Source organism: Hypanus sabinus, chromosome 13 (assembly GCF_030144855.1).
Source record: "Hypanus sabinus isolate sHypSab1 chromosome 13, sHypSab1.hap1, whole genome shotgun sequence".
Lineage (NCBI taxonomy): Eukaryota > Metazoa > Chordata > Chondrichthyes > Myliobatiformes > Dasyatidae > Hypanus > Hypanus sabinus.
The window spans coordinates 79684771-79708232 of record NC_082718.1 but is presented as its reverse complement, the minus strand read 5'-3'; the positions used below and the strand labels follow the sequence as shown (position 1 = coordinate 79708232).

Below are 23462 nucleotides of genomic sequence, written 5' to 3'. Positions count from 1 at the left end.
TTCAACATGTTCAATTATTATTTTCTTATTAATGTACTCTAGATTGTCATATATATTGTCAAAAGCCATTTCTAAATTTACTAATGATACAACATTATTGGCAGACTCTCAGATGGTGACGAGAGAGCACACAGGAGTGAGATATATCAGCTAGTTGAATGGTGTCATAGTAACACCTTGAACTTAACGTTAGCGAGATGAAAGAACTGATTGTAGACTTCAGAAAGGGTAAGAAGGGGGAAACACACCAGTGCTCATAGAGAGAAGGAGCAATTTCAAGCTCCTGGGTGTTGCTATCTCTGAGGACCTAACCTGGTCCCAACATATCAATGCAGCTATAAAGACCGCAAGACAGTAGTTATATTTCTTTAGGAGTTTGGGGAGATTTAGCTTGTCACCTAAAATATTTGAAAACCTCTACAGATGTACAGAGGAGAGCATGCTGATTGGCCGTATCACTGTCTAGTATGGGGGAGGGGTGCTGATGCACAGGATCGGAGGAAGCTCCAGAAAGTTGTAAAGTTAGTCAGCTCCATCATGGGCACTCGTCTCCATACTATCCACCTTCGAGGAGCAGTGCCTCAGGAAGGTGGCGTTCATCATTAAGGACCCCCCACCATTGTTCTTTTCTCATTCTTACCATCAGTAAGGAGTAATAGGAGCCTGAAGAAACACATTCAACGGTTCAGAAACAGCTTCTTCCCCTCTGCCATGCGATTCTTAAATGGACACTGAACCCATGAACACCGTCTCACTACACTTATTTAATTATTTCTGGGTTTTGCTCTACTTATTATAAATTAACTATTTAATATACATATGTATAATTACTGTAATTCAGGTTTTTCTATATTTATCATGTATTGCAATGTACTGCTGCCACGAAGTTAACAAACTTCATGACATATGCTGATGATATTAAACCCAATTTTGATTCTGATTCTGATTAGATCCTCAAACGTATCTTAGTGGATATAAGGAAGGACTTACCTAAGAAAAGATGTGCTGACATCGGAGAGGGTCCAGAGGAGGTTCACAAGAATGATTTCAGGAATGAAAGGGTTAATGAGTGAGGAGCATTTGATGGCTCTGGGCCTGTACTCACTGGAGTTTAGAAGAATGGGAGGGGGGTGGTTCCAATCAAATAATGGAAGACCCAGATAAAGTGGATGTGGAGAGGATGTTTCCTGTAGTGGGAGAGTCTAGGACGGGGGTCGGCAACCTGCGGCTCCCGAGCCATTTGTGGCTCTTTCACCTCTGTGCTGCGGCTCCCTGTGGCTTTGGGAAATAATTGGTCAGTATTTAATTAAAATGTATTTTATGTTAGTTTGTTAGCTTTTGAAATGTAATTCTAAATTTGAAGATTATGGTGATCTTGTACAATCTAAGTGTGGCGACATCCGAAACGGCTCACAATTAGCCAGCATTCCGGCTAAGGGAGATAGCCTACGGGGGTTTGTGAGTACGCGTCTTTTGCAGCATCTGCGTCCATGGGGGCTGGGTTGAGAGAGGCTTAAAAGCAAGGCTGTTTAGTTCAAATAAAGCTATCTTTGACTGCAGTTTACTGACACCGCTACAACGTGTTTTTATCGCTGGCTGTCCAGACGGAAGGTGCTGAAACGCTTTGTCGCGTGTCTGGAAGAAGTGAAAACTTTCCTGGGCAGCAAAGGGCTCACCTTTCCTGAGCTGGAACAGCCAGAGTGGCTGGAAAAGCTACACTTCATGGTAGACATGACAGCGCACCTGAACACGCTGAACACAGTTCTTCAGGGGAAAGGACGTACAGCCCTGCACATGTTGGAGGATGTTTTGGCATTCGAGCGCAAGTTGACAGTGCTTGCCAGAGATTTACAGAAAGGCACTTTGTCTCACTTCCCCAATTTGAGAGAGTTCAAACAAGGTCACGACATGATAATTTCGGAGTATTTACATTCTGCAATCATCGCAATGCAAACATCGTTTGGGAAACGCTTCTGTGAGTTCAGAGAGGAAAAAAACACATTATCCTTCCCGGTCACTCCCTTAAGCATCGATCCTTCCCTACTGAATACGACTGCATTGGCAGGTGTGAGTCAACCTGATCTTGAGATGGAACTGGCCGACATAGCCGACAAAGACATATGGGTGTCCAAGTTTAGACGCTTGACAGCAGACCTTGAAGATGTTGCCCGTTCTTGCTCAGAAACACAAATGGAGTGATATTGAAAACCTTCCAAAACCGGACAAACTTGTGTTCGAAACATGGAATGCTATGCCCGACATTTATGTAAACATTAAAAAGTATGCGCTTTGAGTCCTGTCGATCTTTGGATCCACATATGTAAGTGAGCAGGTGTTCTCCAACATGAACTTTATTAAAAACAAACATCGCGCATGCCTCACAGATGACAGCTTGCGATCCTGTGTAAAGATGAAGGTGACGTCATACAGCCCTGATGTGCAGACGCTGTGCGCTGAGGTCCAGGAGCAGAAATCCCATTAACCAAGTATGATAAATATTTTAATTGCCTATTATTTTATGTGTATTCATATTTTTTCATTGTTCAGTGAAATAGTCCTTTTATTTTTCAGGCTGACAGCTGGCTGATGTTATTTTTGGTTTGCTGCTGGCGGAAAATTTAAGTTCGGCGTTTTTCATAAATACAAGAAGGACTCAAATAGACATTGAGTATTTTACTTAAAAGTAACTTTCAACCCAACGTCTTTTTTTCGGAGTTCAAAATGTTTTTGTTGCATGCAGAAATGTAATTTCGTTTTCTCTGCAGGAGTTCATCAATTTCATAAATGCAACACATTATAGTTTGTTTATACATAGCATAAAGGCAAAAAAAACGTTGTATGCAGTGTTATTTCATTTTAAATGTCAAACGGGTTTTGCGGCTCCCAGTGTTTTCTTTTCTGTGGGAAACGGGTCCAAGTGGCTCTTTCAGTGGTAAAGGTTGCTGACCCCTGGTCTAGGACCAGAGGACACAGCCTCAGAACAGAGGGCTGGCCCTTCAGAACAAAGATGAAGAGGAATTTCTTTAGCCAGAGGGTGGTGAATGTGTGGAATCCATCGCCATAGATGGCTATGGAGGTCAAGTCATTGGTTTTATTTAAAATTGAGTTTTATCAGTTCTTGATTAGTAAGGGTGTCAAAGGTTATGTTGAGTCTTTAGGAGAATTGGGATAAGAGTGATAATAAGGCGGCCACGATGGAATTGTGAACCCATTTCAATGGGACAAGTGGCCTACTTCTGCTCCTATGTCTTATTGTCTGCCAACATTTATTTTTCCTTTGCACCATTGCAAGGGGATTATCACTTGTAGATGGAGCTGTTGCTTCGCTCTTGTTACCATGGTCGTGACAGGTCCACTACCCTGTGGCATGTGGTCTTCCACTTGGCATGACAGATGCTGACCCAAGGGAAAAAAACGGAAAATTCCAGAAACACTCAATAGATCAGGCAGCATCAGAGGTAATGGCAACAGAGTTGCCATTGAGAATTTCAGGTTGTGACATAGAGTCTTAGAAATGAAACAGGCAAAACTGCAGCTACGTTAGCTATAGAACTCTCTCCCTCAATCACTGTGGTATCAAACGCTCCACCACTCAGCAGTAAACCATACACTTCTTTCTCAAAACCATACTGCCTCTCACCTCTCCTTCCTCCTTTTAATCAAAACCAAATACTCTCCTTAAATATTTTATGACATGAAAAACATTCTATAAATGCGTATTGCTATGAGTTACAGATTTCTCTTTACAGGTAGCTTCCTTCTTTGTTTCTGGAGATACTGACACAGAATCATAAAGTGATGCAATCTGGAAGCCATCAGACATAATGTACATGCCATCTCATAGGCAGACGTATTGAAATAAAACCATGCACCTGCTCTTTCCACAGAGCTATGAAATTTTATTTTTTCTCCAAATCATTATCTAATTCCCATATAGGAGGGATATAGAAAATCTATCTGAGTGATGCCATGGCAACAACCTCTCACTCAAAGTCAACAAGACCAAAGGCAGAGGGCACAGACCAGACAGCATCTATAGAAGAAGTACAGTCGATGATTCTCCCTATAGATGCTGCTTGACCTGCTGCGTTCCACCAGCATTTTGTGTGTGTTGCTTGAATTTCCAGCAACTGCAGATTTCCTCGTGTTTGCGATCCAACTGGAAACGTGGCTTCATAAAAGCAAACTCCCTCCCTTTGCTGTAGAATTAAGAGAGGAGTGGAGATTGGCAGCATTTCGGTAAAATTGGTGGTGTCTGTTAATTGCCTCCATGGCAGCCTGTTCTGCAATGTCCCTGCCATTATTTCCACTACTCTAGTCCACACACTCACCTCATCCGCCATGTTCCTGTGCATTTTCTGTAAAGGCAGGTTTAGGCACTGGGGTACTCATCATACCCTCTTCCCCATGCCCCATAAAAAAACAGTTATTGCCATCTCATTATCTTGTTCTGTTATTTCTCTGAAGTGGAAAAGGAAAACATTTTATCTCTTCCATTATTGTCTTGTGTGTGTACTTCAGACAGTGCAGAAGGTTACCATCACAGTGACTGCCCTGGATGGCAAATCACTACAACTACATCTCATCGTTCATGCTAGAATCTCCGCGATCAAACGCAGCCTCGAGGAAGAGTGGAAGATTCCAGCTCCCCTGCAACGCCTGGTTTACCATGGCACCTTTATGAATGATGACAAAACCTTGCTGGATTCCAACATCTTCGTTGAAACAGAGATTCAGCTGATCAGGCTAATGGAAATAATTGTCCAGTTACCTGAGGAGAACAGGGCAGTTAAAGTTTCACAGATAGACAAGGTTTCAAATTTAAAAAATCAAATTGAATCTCAGACATCACTCAGAAAAACACAATACTACTTAACCTTTCAGTCACAGGCACTTGAGGATGGACGTACACTACAATCTTATGGCATTCAGCATAATTCAACCATCACTGTTAACCTGCGGCTGCATGGTGGACGTGATAATTAACTTTTTAGTGCAGAGGATCATAATCTGCTGCCTGTAAGAAACTTGTGCATTCTCCCCGTGACCGCGTGGGTTTCCTCCGGGTGCTCCGGTTCCCTCCCGCAGTCCAAAGATGTACCGGCTGGTAGGTTAATTGGTCCTTGTAAATTGTTCCATGATTAGGCCAGGATTAAATTGGGGGATTGCTGGGTAGCATGGCTTGAAGGCCAGAAGGGCCTATTCACTGCAGTATCTTAATAAACAAACAAACATAAATAAATAAATAAATTGAATTGTATTTATTAGACTGAAAAGCATTAGTGTTGATAAAGTCTTTCTGATACACTTAACTAGGATGAAAAGTAGCTACAATATGTGAGTGGTAAGAACTAGTCTTATGTGTCCCTAAATACCTGTAAATAATAACTTGCTGTTTGATCTTTGCTAAATCCCTTAACTTTCAACGGAATGAGATAACATGATGTGCAGAAGAGTATAGCACAGGAACAGGTTCCCCTGCCCATGATGAGTGTGCTGACTATAAAGCCACGTCAACCTTCACTAACTTGTGTAGGAGCCATGCAGCTGTTTTCTGTCGAAGTTGTATTCTGTGTTTTGCATTTAATAGGGTAGTTAGACATGTGATTGGGGTTGTGGTAAAAGCAAAGAGTTTAGTTACATATTCATGCTTTGTTTTTAGTCAGTTAGAGTTAGAGACAGCCATGTATGATATCTATTTTGTTGATCACTTAATCATGCTTAATATCACTTAAACATTGCTTAATTAAGTTGAAGAAAGCTTCAGTACTTTTATTACATTAAGACTGTTTATTTTGTTATATCGGTAGTTTTAGTGTCATTTGTCTGTTTTGCTTCAAGACTGTTTTAAAATCTCCTCAATAAAGGATAATTATATTTCTTTGACTTTGAACCTCATTATTGGATTCTAATGGAAGGCAAGTCATACAGGATTAACCCCCCCTCCCCGCCATCTCCCCCTGTGCTTGTTTGCTTTGATCTTCTACAACTCGTGTTGGTTGGATGGTACTTTCATTTCATTTCCACATGATCCCATCACCTGAACATCTAGCTCAGCTGATGTGACCAATATCAGCTAATGTAATGGGCGATTCCCAATTTGTATGATGATTAATGGCTCAATTACTTTTGCAGTTGGAATTCCTCACACTGCTCAATATCTCAATAAACACACGCACAGGGGTTACCTTTTCCAGCTGGCCTGTTAAACTCCTGCCTTCCTTCGAGTTTTCAGCAACTGTCCCCTTATATATACACACACACTGTTTGATTGCACAGGGTTTTCAAAGGAAGTGTTACTTCCTCAGAAGTTTTTTTTTGATTATTATAGACTCGAAGCTGAATACAAATATAATTTCAGACTACCTGTATCACATAGGAATTTGGAGAAATAAGACATTAACTTTAATTGAACATAATGTGATTAATTACATAACGGTTCTGATACTTTGCAATAGTTCAACTACGCTAAAAATGTTTTGTGGATGATTTTCATTTGTGCTCAGTGTCTGGGGCTTCTCACTTCAGTGTCCAACAATAAGCAGGCAGCATTGATGGGTTCCAGTTGCCCTGATACTGTTTCTCTATGACCACAATGTCCTGGTGAAACCTTTCACACTGCTCATCACTGATGCCAAGATTTTCAGGGAAAAAGTCTAAATGGGAAGGCAAAAAATGAATCTTGAATGATATGTTGCACTTCATAGTTCTGTATGTTTAAAGCATGTTGTTGGCCAGCTGCACATAGTTTGGTTTTCGGAGGTTGCCAAGAAAATTTTCAACAACATCTTTGAATGCCTTCCATGTGATTTTCTCCAGTCACATTGGAAGTTCTTTGAATTTCCCATCATTGATGATCTGTTTGACTTGTGAACCAAAAAATATGCTTTGCTGAAACTTGGCATCGGTTAACCATCAAAATCCTTCATGGAAATTTATAGCCTTTCTAAAACTTGTTTTACCATGCAGCATCTGCTCTGCCTAAGCATGCCAACCATGTCTGGACAAGATAGAAAACTCTTTAGCTTACATTGTCGACAACATTTTAATTGATTTGAATTATGAATTGAAATACAAGTATCGGCACTTCAAAAATATATATGTGTAATAGGGAACTTTCTTGGTGACTTTCATGATCAGCAGCCCAAAATCTTAAGATATAGAACATAGAACAATACAGCAGAGTGCAGGCACTTCAGCCCACAATGCTGTGCCGACCCTTAAACCCTGCCTCCCATATAACCCTCCACCTTAAATTCCTCCATATACCTGTCTAGTAGTCTCTTAAATTTCCCTAGTGTATCTGCCTCCACCACTGACTCAGGCAGTGCATTTCATGCACCAACCACTCTCTGAGTAAAAAACCTTCCTCTAATATCCCCCTTGAACTTCCCTCCCCTTACCTTAAAGCCATGTCCTCTTGTATTGAGCAGTGGAGCCCTGGGGACAAGGCGCTGGCTGTCCACTCTATCTATTCCTCTTAATATCTTGTATACCTCTATCATGTCTTCTCTCATCCTCCTTCTCTCCAGAGAGTAAAGTCCTAGCTCCTTTAATCTCTGATCATAATGCATACTCTCTAAACCAGGCAGCATCCTGGTAAATCTCCTCTGTACCCTTTCCAATGCTTCCACATCCTTCCTATAGTGAGGCGACCAGAACTGGACACAGTACTCCAAGTGTGGCCTAACCGGAGTTTTATAGAGCTGCATCATTACCACGCAACTCTTAAACTCTATCCCTCGACTTATGAAAGCTAACACTCCATAAACTTTCTTAACTACCCTAACTACCTGTGAGGCAACTTTCAGGGATCTGTGGACATGTACCCCCAGATCCCTCTGCTCCTCCACACTTCCAAGTATCCTGCCATTTACTTTGTACTCTGCCTTGGAGTTTGTCCTTCCAAAGTGTACCACCTCACAGTTCTCTGGGTTGAACTCCATCTGACATTTCTCAGCCCACTTCTGCAACCTATCAATGTCTCTCTGCAATCTTTGACAATCCTCTACACCATCTACAACACCACCAACCTTTGTGTCATCTGCAAACTTGCCAACCCACCCTTCTACCCCACATCCAGGTCATTAATAAAAATCACGAAAAGTAGAGGTCCCAGAACCGATCCTTGTGGGACACCACTAGTCACAACCCTCCAATCTGAATGTACTCCCTCCACTACGACCCTCTGCTTTCTGCAGGCAAGCCAATTCTGAATCCGCCTGGCCAAACTTCCCTGGATCTCATGCCTTCTGACTTTCTGAATAAGCCTACCGTGTGGAACCTTGTCAAATGCCTTACTAAAATCCATGTAGATCACATCCACTGCACTACCCTCATCTATATGCCTGGTCACCTCCTCAAAGAACTCTATCAGGCTTGTTAGACATGATCTGCCCTTCACAAAGCTATACTGTCTGTCCTTGATCAGCCCAATCATTTTCAACAGCTTTCCCACCACTGACATAAGGCTCACTGGTCTATAATTACCTGGACTATCCCTACTGACTTCTTTGAACAAGGGGACAACATTCTCCTCCCTCCAATCCTCCGGTACCATTCCCGTGGACAACAAGGACATAAAGATCCTAGCCAGAGGCTTAACAATCTCTTCCCTCGCCTCGTGGAGCAGCCTGGCGAATATTCCGTCAGGCCCTGGGGACTTATCCATCCTAATGTATTTTAACAACTCCAACACCTCTTCTGCCTTAATACCAACATGCTCCAGGACATCAACCTCACTCATATTGACCTCACCGTCATCAAGTTCCCTCTCAGTGGTGGATACCGAACAGAAGTATTCACTGAGGACCTCACTCACTTCCACAGCCTCCACACACATCATCCCACCTTTATCTCTAATCAGTCCTATCTTCACTTCTGTCAACCTTTTGTTCTTCACAAAATTGAAGAATGTCTTGGGGTTTTCCTTTACCCTACTCACCAAGGCCTTCTCATGCCCCCTTCTTGCTCTCCTCAGCCCCTTCTTAAGCTCTTTTTTTGCTACCCTATATTCCTCAATAGACCCATCTGATCTTTTCTTCCTAAACCTCATGCATGCTGCCTTCTTCCACCTGACTAGATATTCCACTTCACTTGACACCCATGGGTCCTTCACCCTACCATTCTTTATCTTCCTCACCGGGACAGATTTATCCTTAACATCCTGCAAGAGATCCCTAAACATCGACCACATATCCATAATACATTTCCCTGCAAAAACATCATCCCAATTCACACCCGCAAGTTCTAGCCTTATAGCCTCATAATTTGCCTTTCACCAATTAAGAATTTTCTTGTCCTCTCTGATTCTATCCTTTTCCATGATAATGCTAAAGGCCAGGGAGCGGTGATCACTGTCCCTCAGATGCTCACCCACTGACAGATCTGTGACCTGACTCGGTTCGTTACCTAATACTAGATCTAGTATGGCATTCCCCCTAGTCAGCCTGTCAACAAACTGTGACAGGAATCCGTCCTGGACACACTTAACAAACTCTGCCCCATCTAAACCCTTGGAACTAATCAAGTGCCAATCAATATTAGGGAAGTTAACATCACCCATGATAACAACCCTGTTATTTTTGCACCTTTCCAAAATTTGCTCCTCGGTATCTCTGTTGCTACCAGGGGGCCTATAGAATACCCCCAGTAGAGTAATTGCTCCTTTCCTGTTCCTGACTTCTACCCATACTGACTCAAAAGAGGATCCTGCTACATTACTCACCTTTTCTGGAGCTGTAATAGTATCCCTGACCAGTAATGCCACCCCTCCTCCCCCTTTACCCCCTCTCTATCCCTTTTAAAGTACTGAAATCCAGGAATATTGAGAATCCATTCCTGCCCTGTTGCCAGCCAAGTCTCTGTAATGGCCACTACATCATAATTCCATGTATGTATCCAAGCTCTCAATTCATCACCTTTGTTCCTGATGCTTCTTGCATTGAAGTACACGCACTTTAGCCCTTCTACCTTACTACCATTACACCCTTTATTCTGCTTCTCTTTCCTCAAAGCCTCTCTATATGTTAGATCTGGCTTTACTCCATGCACTACTCTTGCAGCTCTCGCATGACCTTTATCCTCCTCCACGTCACCATCTGCTCTAACACTCTGGTTCCCCTCCCCCTGCAAATCTAGTTTAAGCCCCCCCCCCAAAGAGCAGCACTAACAAACCTTCCCGCAAGGATGTTAGTCCCCCTCCAGTTCAGGTGCAACCCATCCCGTCGGAACAGGTCCCATCTTCCCTGGAACAAGGACCAATTGTCCAGAAACATGAAGCCCTCCCTCCTGCACCAACTCGTTAGCTAAATACTTAGCTGCATTATCTTCCTATTCCTAGCCTCAGTAGCACGTGGCACAGGTAGCAATCCTGAGATTACAACCCTGGAGGTCCTGACCCTCAATTTTGCACCTAACTCCCTAAACTCTCTTTGCAGGACCTCTTCCTTCTTCCTATCCATGTCACTGGTCCCTACATGGACCACGACATCTGGCTGCTCACCCTCCCCCTTGAGAATACTGAGAACTCGATCTGAGATATCGCGGACCCTGGCATCAGGGAGGCAACTGACCATCCGGGATTCTCGATCTCTTCCATAGAACCTCTCATCTTCCTCTTTATCTTCTAAGCTTGTCTTCAGCCTCTGCTCACCAAAGCCTTCCTACTCTGTCTCCCACTACTCTGTCACCCGCTCCATTAATCTGCTCGCTTTTTAAACTCTCCTGCTGCCTCACGGGCCGACTTTCACGTGCTTGCACAGTCGTGCCCCGTTCAAACTGCTGAAGAAATGACTAAAAGTGTTCAGCAAGCAAGCTCTTTGTTGTCCAGCGTTATGTATGGGGACTTGTCCCAGTGCACTTGTATGTGAGGATATTACATGAAATCACTTGGTTGGTAAAATGATTTCCCTGGATATACTGAGAATGCTCTTTGGATAAATGGCAGGGAAAGTGTTCTGTTCAAAATTAAATGTATACTTTCTACTTTCTCCTCAGATTCAGTAGAGTTAGTAAGCTGTTTTAATGTCTGAATGAATATCAGGCTGGTTATCGTTTGCTTGAATTATTTATTATGTTATTTACTGTTGATTATTTGTCAGCTAAATTCATGACAGTAATCACAGAAATGCACTGTCCTGTCCTGTCCATACTGCACCAACCGCCACCACTGGGCTATAAACGTGCAGGAGCAGTGTGTGATTACATGCCTTGCTCAAGGACACACACGCTTCCTCGGCTGAGGCTTGAATTAACGACCTTCCGATCATCAGCCCAAAGCCTTAACCACTTGGCCAGGTGCCAACATTCTGGAGACAGATATCATTGAAGTCAATTCAACCTGCAGAAAACGAAACAGGAGAGACTGACAAAGCAAAGAGAGAAGCCACTATGGTGACATACACTGAATGACCACTTTATTGGCCCCTAATCACCCAGATTAGTCCCCCATCCCCTCCTGCTTCCAACTACCCACTGTAAACACTTTTCATCTACAGGCTTCATTCCACGTGACTCTATCTCTCCCCCCACACCTCCATCTTGTTCCATCTGCCATCACCTCTCGCTGCTGCCAGAGAAAGGTGTCTGTGTTGAATGGTCTCTCTCTCTCCCTCGATACTGTTGGAGGATGTTACCGAAGTTCTAGCTCTGCAGTTTGTGGATTGGCCCGTAGTTCAATTGGACTCCTTTGATTTTATGTTTTTATACTCTGTGTTATTGCTTGTTCTTTCTTGTTACCGTTTGTATGATTTCTTTTGTGCGTGAGTGGGGGTTTGATGTTCTTGTTGCCTTTGCAAGTGGGGCAGGGTTGATGTTTCTCTTTGAACTGTTTGCTTAGTTTTCTCTGTTTTGTGAATCTCAGAGTTGTATACTGCATCCAGAGTTTGATAATAAATGTACCTTGAACCTTCAACCTTGGTTCCCATTATCACTTCCTTTACTCATCACATTGAAGTACTGGTGGCAGTTGACTCCAACCCTCATACACCCTACTTCCACCTCATTCCATTGACCTGTTGTTTTTTAATCTCAGTCTCCACCCATTATTCATCTGTCATTGCCTCTCAACCCCTCCCCTGACCTCCTCACAGGTGCAACCTGTCTGACAAGTTACCCTCCTTAGTCGACCGGTCACCTCAGACTCCAGTCACTCCACTCCTTTCTCCATTTTATACTGGCCATCTCCCTTCTACCCACTCAGTCCTGACACAGGGGGGCAGAGTCACAGCTTTGAGCTCAGCAGGTTGCTCTCAGGGCCCGGTGACTCCTCGCCCCGCCCGATCCCGCTCTGGTCATGGAGTCCAGCCTCTTGCGGTCACGAGGAGGCTTGGTAAGAAATTCCATAGAACAGCAAGGGGACGCTGCTGACCTCTCAGCACCCAACTCCCCACGCTGCTTAGGAATACCACAGGGGGCTTTGAAACAACCGTTTTAATGCTCCCATTGTTAATGGCAAGCGTTGCTGGAGGTTGCTGTTAGATCATTGGTCAAGAACCTTTCACCTCCCATTGTGAATGAGGCTGAAAGCCTGCTGGATTCCAAGATCCCCTTTGACACACAGAGTCAGCTAACCAGGCAAATGGCAATATCTGTCGAGTCACTGCTGTGAAAAGTAACTGCTGAAGTTTCACAAATGGACAAGCTTTCAAGTTTAAAAGAGATTTTAAAAGAGACATTAAAACAGAATTTATTTTAAGATACAATTAACTAGGTTGAATCCAAATTAGCTATAACTGGGAACAAGTGTGATCTGGTGTTATCTGAACTGAAATGGTTCTAAACAACACCTTTTCAATGATCTGCTTTAATTTTTGCTAAACCTCTTAAATTCGTGCAGAATAAGTTAACATGGTACACAGAGAGCACAGCACAGGAACAGGTTTCGACCCACAATGCCCGTCCTGACCACGATGCCAATTTGCACTGCATTTTCATTTTGCATTTTCAATTAAATGCATTTTGCATTTTCATTTTGCATTTTCAATTTGCATCATCATTTTGTCTCATGTAGTATGATGTAAGTGATCATGGTCTTGTGACCATGATAGCTCTCGGCAAATTTATCTCCAGAAGTGTTTTCCCATTGCCTTCTTCTGGGCAGTGTCTTCACAAGATGGGTGACCTCAGCCATTATCAATACCCTGCATTTGTGCTGCTGGTGTTAATGGAACACCGTCTGGATTGAAAATGGACACAAATGGTTGATGATCGGTAATGAGGGTAAACACTCCCATGCAACTACTGGTTGAAATGTTTTACACCCCACACCAGACTCAAGGCTTTTAATCTGCAGCTGTTAGGGAGTGTGATGCAAAGACTTCACATTCCCTCACATTCACTTCAACCACTCAGAACATGCACCTGTACCCGAGGCGCGGTGTCACAAGCAAGCTTCACTTGATGATGTGGTACATCATGTGTGAATTCAGTGTCTGACATCACCATTTCCCTCGACTTTTGCAAAGCCGCCTCACACTGCTTTGTCCGTTGCCGTCTCTTCCTGATCTGTAGAAATAAGTTCAAGGGGTGCAGCACAGTAGCCAGGTTTGACAGGAACCTGTTTTAGTGATTGACAAATCCTACAAAGGACCACAACCATGACATGTCCTTTGGCCCTGGGGTATCCACCACTGCTTGGATTTTCTCAGCACACTTGTGTGATATTTGTGCATTAATGGTGTGACCACAGTAAGAGATACTTGACTTAAAGAATTCACACTTGTTGCATTATGCTCTAAACCCATAATCTTCTAATCTCTTCAACACCATCTTGAGATTTCCAAAATGTTACTTGTCATCCTCACCGGTAACAATGATATCACCCAGGAGTCACTGAGTGTCTGGGCAGGTTTGCAACACTTGGTCTATAACTTTCTGCGAGAGCGCAGGTGCAGATGCTACTCCAAAAATAAGCCGATTGTAGCGATAAAGCCCTTTGTGAGTGTTAATGGTGAGGAACACTTGGGGCTATTCCACCATCTCCAACTGTATGTAGGCCTCAGCTGAGTCCACTTTGCTGAAGAGTTCTCTTCCAGAAAGGTTTGCAAAGATATCCTCTATCCTGGGCAGAGGGTATTGATCTACTTTCAGTACTGGATTGATGGTGAGCTTAAAATCATCACAGAGCCTAACAGAGCCATTTCTCTCGGCTACTGGGGCCTGGTGTGACCTGTGAGATATACTCAAAGTTGAAAAGAATTCTTTCAGCCTCCATGCGATATAGCTCACTGCCTATTTTATCATGGAAGGTATAAGGAACTGGACGAGCTTTGCAAAACTTGGGTGGCAATTTCATTTAACACTATTTTACCCTTGATACGTCTGATATTTCCAATGACATCCTTGAACATTGTTGTGGCATCATTTAGTACCTGCCTTAATTTACACACTCAGCATTTCAGGAACAGTTTCTGCCATCAGATTTCTGAATGAACATTTAACCCATGAACACAACCCCTCTACTTTTTTGCACTATTTATTTAATTTACCTATTACATATACCATGTATCACAATTTAGTAAATTATTATTACATATTGCATTGTACTGCTGCTGAAAAAGCAACAAATTTCACAATGTATACTGGGGATATTAAACTAGTTTCTGATGATATTCCATCTGGGTAGCCTCCAACCTGATGGCATGACTATCAATTTCTTCACCCAGTAAAAAAAAGTCCCTTACCTTCCCCTCTGCATCTATTCCCCAGTCTGACCCCTTCTCCCCACCTTCCACGTACAAGCAGCATCAGGAACAGGTAATCTCTGTCGTCGTCCCCACCTGCTCCAGCAAAAGCATCAAACTCCCCCCACCACTCACCACGCGAGCTATAGCAAACCCCCACACACCGCGATCTAGAGTCCATCAAAAAACTACTGTCCTGTAGGTTCTTTGCAATAATCAGTGGTGTCATACATCACTGAACTCAATCTGTCCTGTAGCAGGTGAAGCAGGAGTGACCTTCATAACAAAGCGAGTAACTACTGTAACAAGATATATTGCGTTCTTTGAATGCATTCCAGTACAAAGGTTTTGTTTGCACAGTATATCTGTATGTATTTAATATTAACGTGACGTACATACGCCTTGGCCCCACCAAAGGACCAAGTGTGTTGAGTGTGTGGGTGATGGGTAGGTGGAACCATGTGGGGGAGAGGGAAGAAACTGGGTTTCATGGGTGGCTGAGAAGGACAGGTTTGGGAGGAAGGATGTGTGAGAGAGGACAGAGATGACCTAAAGTTGAAGATTCAATGTCCGTGCTGTGGGATTGTACCCTACACAGGCGGCATATGTGATGCTGTTCCGAGGGTTTGTGTTTGGCCTCTGCCTGGGAGTGGAAAGAGTCCAGAACAGGCGGGTCAGTGTGGAAATAGGATGTGGCTTCCTCTACATCCACTTACCAACTTTGTTTTTTAAAACCGGATTACATAATCTTAGACACTTCTAAACTCCCAGACTCAGCCGCTAGCTCCACCCTCCCCTTCCCCAGTTGGCTCGATCTTCCTTTCACTGCCTTCTTGCCTGGGACCACCTTTCACCTGGCAGCCTCTGCTCTCCCTGCACTGCTCTCTGCCCGAGGCAGTCCTGACTCGACGGCCGCTTCGCCTTTACAACCCGCTGAGACCCCTTTTCCAGGCGGTAAAGCCGGTATCTCCAGGACACGTTTGCACTATTGACTCAGCCGTTTCTGGGCTGGCTCGGGAATCGAAACTTAGTGTTGATAAAGGAAATGAGGAGATAAAAAGCAACTACGATTAACCAACTCCCAGATTCTGTTTATTTTCGTCAGGAACTGAAGCAGGACTCGGTCGCACGGTGCCGGACTCGGGAAATTCAGGCCAGGTAAGGATGCAATCAATATAAACTGGCACAGTTCGATGCTCCACGGAGCAGAACTCCCGCGTTGGGCTCATTTTTGTCGGGAACTGAAGACGGCAACATGAGGGAGAGTTGTTTACAGTTTGCGGTCATTCCCCATTAGCAAGTATCATTGGGAGTCGGTTGGCGTGGGCAATCATGTCTCTCCATCCATCACGGTCCCTGACTCTCCGAATTGTAGTTGTTGCCTCCCCTGTTTCGAACCGTGATGTTAATCCATCTATCATTCTCATTCTCTGCCTGCCTCTGCTTCTTTTTATTCCAGCTTTCCAATTGTAACTACATGTTCTAACGTCTCTCTTCACATGATGTGTCCAAAGAACTTTGATTGCTGCTTTCTGATTTTATAAAGTAATGCACATTTTGTTTTCGTTCTCTGTAGAACTTCTTCGTTGGTTATCCTATCCGTATATGATATGCATAGCATTCTTCTGAGAACCATCTCTCTGCTGCATTGATTATTTTTTCCATTTGTGATGGTCCATGACTCACAGCTATAAATCAATAATAGGAAGTTGTAGCAGCTGCAAGTTCTAAGGCGGATGTCAATTGCTACTTTCTTGCTGATTAGGATGTTTCTCGTTTCTGTAAATGCTGTTCCTGCCATTGCTTTTCTTGCTATTATGCCTGTTTCACATTTGCCATCAGATGTTACCCATGATCCAAGGTACTTGAAGTTGTGAACTTGTTTCAGGATTTCATTTCTCATTACGATCCAACAGTTTGGGATATCAAGTTTCTTTGATATTACTATTACTTCAGTTTTCATTTTGTTTAAGGTTAGGCCAAGTCTTTCACTCTCTGTGTTGATGGTAGATACTAGTTTCTGTAAATTTACTTCACTGTTTGCTATCAGTACTGAATAATTTGCATAGCGGAAGTTGTTGATATTGTATCCTCCTATACTTATTCCAGGTAGGTCTTGTATGGCTCATGATGCTTTCGCTGTACAGGGAGAACAGGTCTGGTGATAGAACACAACCCTGTCTGACTCCTCGCTTTATTGGCTGATATTCACCAATCTCGTTGTCTATCCTTATGGCTGCACTTTGTTGCCAGTAGAGATTCCTGATTATTCTTAGATCTTTTCCATCCATATCTTTAAGCATTTTCATGATGACCCGGTGTTTCACTGTGTCAAAGGCTTTTGTGTAGTCAATGAAACAGAAGTATAGGTCTTGTTGTACTTCTATTGACCTTTCAATAATATTCCTGAGAATATAAGTGGTGTTTGTTGTTCCCTTGCCTTCGACAAAGCTGCACTGTTCTTCACTGATGTCTGGTTTAATTTTGTTTCTTATTCTGAAGCATGATGATTCTAAGTAGAATTTTTGTGAGATGGCTCATTAAACTGCAAGGCACCTGAAAAAAAAAACATTGAGAGTGGTTGGCCTTTCCAGGGCAACATGCTAGTGAGGGTAGGAATAGGAAAATATGGCAGATGAATGTGTGTCTGAGGACTGGGTGAAGGACGGAGGAATTCAAATCTTTGGGCTACTGGTACTTCTTCTGGTGACTTGTAGAAGATAGATGGACATGGAAGCAAGGGATTTCCTGGAAGAAAATAGTTATATCATCATTAGCCATGGTGACCTACTGGAAAATTAGAGTGTGGCTAACGTTGTGCTTTGTCTAAGAAGGAATCTGTGATGGGTCCTCTGGTGTCTGTCAATACTAGTGATTTGGTTAAGAATGCAGTTAGCATGGTTAGTTTGTGGATGGCACAGATTTTGTGATGTGGTGGAGAGTGATGAAGATTATTAGGGTTACAATAGATTACCTGGGAAATTAGACCAAGGAGTGGCAGATGGAAGTTATTTTTGTTAATTTTTATTTTTTATTTTTTGAGTTACAGCACAGAATAGACCTATCAAGCCCCTTGAGCCAAGCTGCCCAGCAATCCCCCATTTTAATCCTAGTCTAATGATAGAACAATTTACAATAACCAATTAACCTACCAACTGCTACATGTTTGGATTGTGGGAGGAAACCAGAGCACCTGGAGGAAACCCATGTGGTCATGGGGAGAATGTAGAAACCCCTAACAGACAGCAGTGGGAATTCAATTCGGATCATCTGTACTATAAAACATTTGAGTTAACCACTACAGTGTCTCCCCTGAGACAAATGCAAGACATTACACTTTAGTAAGCTAATTCAGGGCAGGGTTACCCAGTAAATTGTAGGGCTTGGTGTGTGTTACAGAGTAGAAAGACTAAAGGGTACAAGTACATACTTTCCTGAAAGTGGTGACACAGGTTGACAGGGTCTTGAACAAATTTAGAATAGATAAGTGGTGTTCTTGAAGTAAAGGTTGAGAAGGCTGGTTTATGTGGAGAGAAAACATTCCCATTAGTGGTGGTTCAAGAACCCAGAGACTTAGTTATAAACAAGGTACAACTTGATGGAAAAGTTTCACACAGAAAGTAGTTGTGACCTCAAGTAGTGAGAACAGAATGAGTCAGTGTATTCAAAAGGGAAATGGGTAGGCACTTGGCAGAGAGTAATGTGTAGCCCAGTGTGGGAAGGGAAGAACAGGATTGAGTTTGACAAGATTTTCAGTTGGATTTGCATTCAATCCAGAGAATGAATGGTCTCTTTTCACTTCTTAAGGATTTAGTAATACTGTGCAAAAGTCCTGGCGGGTTTAACTGAAGATCAAATTTTTTTTTATTTCAAAATGCTAGCTCGAAACATGGATTTGTATGAAACATCTCCTCGTAAACTGGATACATTTATTTACACGTTTCTTCAACCTGATGAAGAATTTCTGAAGCAAGCTGGTGAGGCTGTGGACAAGATCTGTTCTTTCTTAAAGCAATGGTGCAACTCCATTAAGATCAGTAAAACTGTGAAGGTGAGACTGGCAGAATCATACTAAACAAGAATGAACAATGGTGCCAAGTTGTAAACAAAGTGATCTAGATTCTGTGAGGTGTCTCTGAGTTATGCAATTTCAACTAAAGAGTGGCACTGTAAAAAGATTCTCTCCCTATGTGTGGTGGACAGAAGGGAAGAAAGAGAATATTGTGATAATTTGCTTCTCATAATCTCCCTCTAATGGGACCTGCTAAAGAGTTATTGTTACCTGGATCAAGCTTGGTCACAATATTCCTTCAATGTCAACTGACCCAGAAATACCCACTGCCTGGTTTCGTGCATGGTAATGACCCTTATGTGAGTTTCCAGAAACTCTGGTAGCTACCAAGATGAGTTTCTAAATCTAGATTTTCTGCTACAGTTAGAAACAGGTCGCCAAGATATGAGATGCTGTTCTGTCAAACTATGGATGATTTGAATCTCAACTCCTTTATTCCAATAACACTTGATATCATTAATCAATTATTTGTCATTCATCCAAATGACCCAGCATACATAGGCTGGTGAAAAAGTCGTCTAGATTTCAACAACTTCTGGTGACGAAAGTATCTTAAATTTACTTATAAATGGCATGCTTAGTTGTGCCTTGTCTCCACCAGAGACTTTTGGGATCTCTCCTATTGACTCAGTTGTTTCCTTTGAAACACCTTGACCAGATAAATGTGCTGAAGCCATAATCTTGCCCATTTCATCTGCTTCCATTTGGAATCACATGCGGCCCAAATGGATAAAACTTAGGCTGCAAGATTTTGGAGACACAAGAGACGGCAGACGCAAGAATCTGAAGCCATAGACAAAGTAACATGCATGAAATGTTGGAAGAACTCAGCAGACCAGGCAGCAACTATGGAAAAGAATAAACAATTGATGTTTGGGGCCAATCCTGTTGAAGGGTCTCGGCCTGAAACATTGACTGTTTACTCTTTTCCACAGATGCTTGCCTGGCCTTCTGAGTCCCTCCAACATTTCATAAGTGTTGATTTGGATTTCTAGCCTCTGCAAATTTAGTGTCTGCCACAGACAAAGTGATAGAGGAACTTTGTGGGTGAGGCAGAATCTGTTTAGGGAAGTATGGTATCAGTAATTCAGATTGACACTTCTTCAGTTCAGATGAAGGTTTTTAACCCAAAATATTGACTCAATTTCCCTCCACAGATGCTGCCTGATCTACTGAGCTCCTTCAGCATTTATTAGTTGCACAGGATTTTGCACCCAGAGAGATGATTTTGTTCCAAATTGGTGTTGAGTGCATTTTCCAGATCATTTATTTAAAAGCTTGTGTTGATGTTTCATATGCTTCCTTTAGGGTGGCTCCCTTGGAAAAGGAACAGCTTTGAAAAATGGCTCAGATGCAGATCTGGTTATCTTTCTCAACCACTTCAGATGTTTTGGAGACCAGAAGAGAAACCGGGCTGAAAATTTGAAAATAATTCGTGAGGAGCTGGAGGCATGTAGGCATTTAATTGGACATGACATCAAAATGTCAGTACCCAAAATAATTTCCACTCATTCTTCTCCTCGTTCTCTGAACTTCCAGTTGAAAGCCATGGAACACTCTGATTATGTTGAGGTTGATGTTCTCCCTGCATTTGATGCTTTAGGTAAGTCTCTGGATTGTATATGGTATAGTACTTTGATAAGAAATTCACTTTGAACTTTGACCCCAGCCAACAAAGGGCCACATATCAGTGATCAATAACTTTGTCATATAAAATTTAATGTCACATCAATTGTCCAATTGATAGATTTCTCCTCTTTGTCTTAAAGGTCAGCTTATATATAGACGCCCAAACCCTCAGGTGTATGAAGACCTGATTGAAACTGGAGAGCCTGGTGGAGAATTCTCAACTTGTTTCACTGAACTTCAAAGGAACTTTGTAAAATCTCGTCCTACGAAACTTAAAAGCCTGATCCGACTTGTGAAGCACTGGTATATTGAGGTAGATTGGGAGGCTGTTGTTAAATTGTCCTGTGAAACTGTGTATGCTTTTGATTTTAATTTGAATTGCTTTTGAGAGGTTAGCCATAATTAATGCACAACATTAGAGACAGTTCCTGGCAGAATAACCCTATTCATTCAAAACCTCTGCTGACTCCATGTAGCTATGTGAATTTTTCCCTCTCAAGTGCTCATCCCGTTGCCTTTTGAAGAAACTGGTCTAGACTCTTTCCATCGCCACTACAAGTATTGAGCTCCAGAGTGTAGTGGCTTTTCCTCACATCCTCCTTGTAGGTTTGGTTTAAGATTTACTTCCACATCCCTGCCTGTTGAACCAACCAGTAAAGGGAGCCGTTTCCGTTCCTTTATGATGGTTCATGATCTTGTATCATAAACAGAGGAGATCCTGCAGATGCTGGAAACCCAGAGTAACATGTGTAAAATTTCAGAGGAACTCAGCAGGTCAGCGTCTTTGGAAATTTAATTTTACTTACTTATTGAGATACCACGCAGATTAGGCTCTTTTGACCCTTTGAGCTGCATCACTCAACTCACATGTTAATGGGGAAAACATACAAACTCCTTATAGGCAGGGGCGGGAATTGAACCCGTGCTGCTGGTACTGTAAAGCATTGTATTAACCACTACACTACCGTGCCATGGCTGAATGAACAGTTGAAGTTTTGGGCCGAGACTCTTCATCAGGACTGGGAAATGAGAAGGCTGGGGAAGGAGAAGGAGTACAAGTTAGAAGGTGATAGGTGATGCAAGGTGGCTGGGGTGGGGGAAGGAGGAAGTGAGGAGCTGGGAGGTGATATGTAGAACCATTGGGGAAAGAGGAAAGGTACTGGGCGAAGTGATAGGCAGGTGAGGAGAAGAGAAGAGGTAGGAGGGGAGCCCGAATGGGGAGTGGAAGAAGAGGCAATGGGGAAGGGGAAAATTACTATGTTAAAGAAATTGATGTTCATGCCATCCGGCAACACAGACAGAATATGAGGTGTTGTACCTCCATCCTGAGGGTGGCCTCCTCATGGCAGTAGAGGAGGCCATGGACCACATGGGAATGGGGACTGGAATTACAATGGTGGGCAACCAGCTGGAACTAAGATGCCCGACAAAGCGGTCCCACAATCTTTGTTGCGGGTCACCAATGTCGAGGAGGTCGTATTGGGAGCATCGAGATGACCCCAACAGATTTGCAGGTGAAGTTTAGCCTCACCTGGAAGAATTGTTCAGGGCTCTCAATGGAGGTGAGGGAGGAGGTGAATAGGAAGGGTTAGCGTTCCTCTTGCAGGGATAAGTACTCAACGGGAGATTATTGGAGACCTTATCCACCAGTGAGCCTCCGCATCCAGCACGTCATTCTCCACAACTTCTACCATCTTCAGCGGGATCCTATCACCAAATACATCTTTACCTACCCCCTGCCCACCCCGCCACAACTCTCCACTTTCTGTAGGGATCACTGTCTCTGTGATTCCATTATCCATTAGTCTCTTCCCTCCTGGTAGTTATCCCTGCCACTAGAACTTCTACACTTGCCCATTCACCTCCAGCCCATCGTACCTCCAGCCAAGTGGACATCGAATCCTGGGATCCACTAGTCTGGGACAACCCAACATTGGCAGATGTCCTTTGACACCCGTCCACATTGCCAGCCTTCGAGGAGGAGTGGAGGCCTTTTAACCAGTTCCTATCTTTGCAGCTTATGATCTTATTCACTGACCTAATTTTTATTAACCTTTTTTAAGGCATTCATCTTGCCTAAATTTAAATGGAACAGATTCAGTGGTGAGGGGGCATCTGACACCAGGTACGTGTGGGGCTTTGAGCTCCAGGTAATTCAATCACATCTTGGGTAATTGTCCAAAGCAGATCTCAAAGCTGTTAGAAAAATTAATGGGAGTTCAAGCATTTCTTCAAGTCTCCCCTGGAAGCTTGGTTTCTGATCAATAATTGAGGCTGCTCAGAGAATGTGACTTTCCATCACTACTCTAATTTGCACTTGCACGTGATGATAGTACTCAGGGATGCAACAAGCTCATTCATGGTCCAGGCACTGGCCTCAACCCACAAGCCCCATGTGACTGGTTGAACTTTAAAATTAGACAGAGGCAGTTTCACTTTTCATTCAGGGTATGTTTTGCCTGACCTTCATCTTACTAATTACAACAGCTAGACCTGTGAATCTTTCTCATATATGTATCCATTTATCTTCCAGCAGTTATTATTGGATCTATTTCCACCACCACTGGGGCAGTCGAAGACCGGAGGACACAGCCTCAGAATAGAGAGGTGTCATTTTAGAATGGAGATGAGGAGGAATTTGTTTAGCCAGAAAGTGATGAATCTGTGGAATTCTTTACCACGGGCAGCTGTGGAGGCCAAGCCTTTGGGTATATTTAAGGCAGAAGTTGATAGATTCTTGATTTGGGAAAATGGATCAGCCATGGTGAAATGGTGGAGCAGAGGTGATGGGCCAAGTGACCAGATTCTGCTCCTATACTCTATACCTAATTCTGGTCCTACAACAACATACGAGATCTTAATAGTTCATTGCAAAAAAAAAAAAAAAAAAAATTCTCTTCTCTTGCCAATATTTGTTACTTTAGTTTAAAGCTGAGTTGTCTGGCAATAGAAACAATAATTTTTTTTAAATCTATTTTTTTGCATAATCATTCAAAATCCTGCACTGGCCATGTTAGCTGGATTAATTTTAACTTCTTCAAACATATAAGTTCAAGGATTGCAGACCCAAAAGCTGA

At 42.9% G+C, this 23462-nt stretch overlaps 2 protein-coding genes across 2 annotated transcripts in view; both read left to right on the top strand.

Moving 5' to 3' along the window:
* The window catches only part of LOC132403381 (2'-5'-oligoadenylate synthase 3-like), a 125809-nt gene that overhangs the window by 67748 nt on the left and 34599 nt on the right, over positions 1–23462 (top strand). The window contains exons 18-22 of the mRNA XM_059986795.1: positions 4522–4812; positions 16527–16545; positions 18566–18735; positions 20065–20359; positions 20526–20698. Coding sequence (XP_059842778.1) covers positions 4522–4812; positions 16527–16545; positions 18566–18735; positions 20065–20359; positions 20526–20698 — 948 coding nt within the window. The remainder of the gene's footprint in view (positions 1–4521; positions 4813–16526; positions 16546–18565; positions 18736–20064; positions 20360–20525; positions 20699–23462) is intronic.
* On the top strand, positions 1311–5809 carry LOC132404033 (polyubiquitin-like). Its single transcript, XM_059987999.1, has 2 exons — positions 1311–2486; positions 4522–5809. The coding sequence occupies exons 1-2, from the start codon at positions 2436–2438 to the stop codon at positions 4984–4986; spliced, it is 516 nt and encodes a 171-aa protein (XP_059843982.1). The 5' UTR covers positions 1311–2435; the 3' UTR covers positions 4987–5809.

Coding starts and splice junctions, on each gene's coding strand:
- LOC132404033 (XM_059987999.1), top strand. CDS start 2,436: ATGTGCAGACGCTGTGCGCTGAGGTCCAGGAGCAGAAATCCCATTAAC. Junction 2,487..4,521: donor GCAGAAATCCCATTAACCAA/GTATGATAAATA, acceptor TGTGTACTTCAG/ACAGTGCAGAAGGTTACCAT.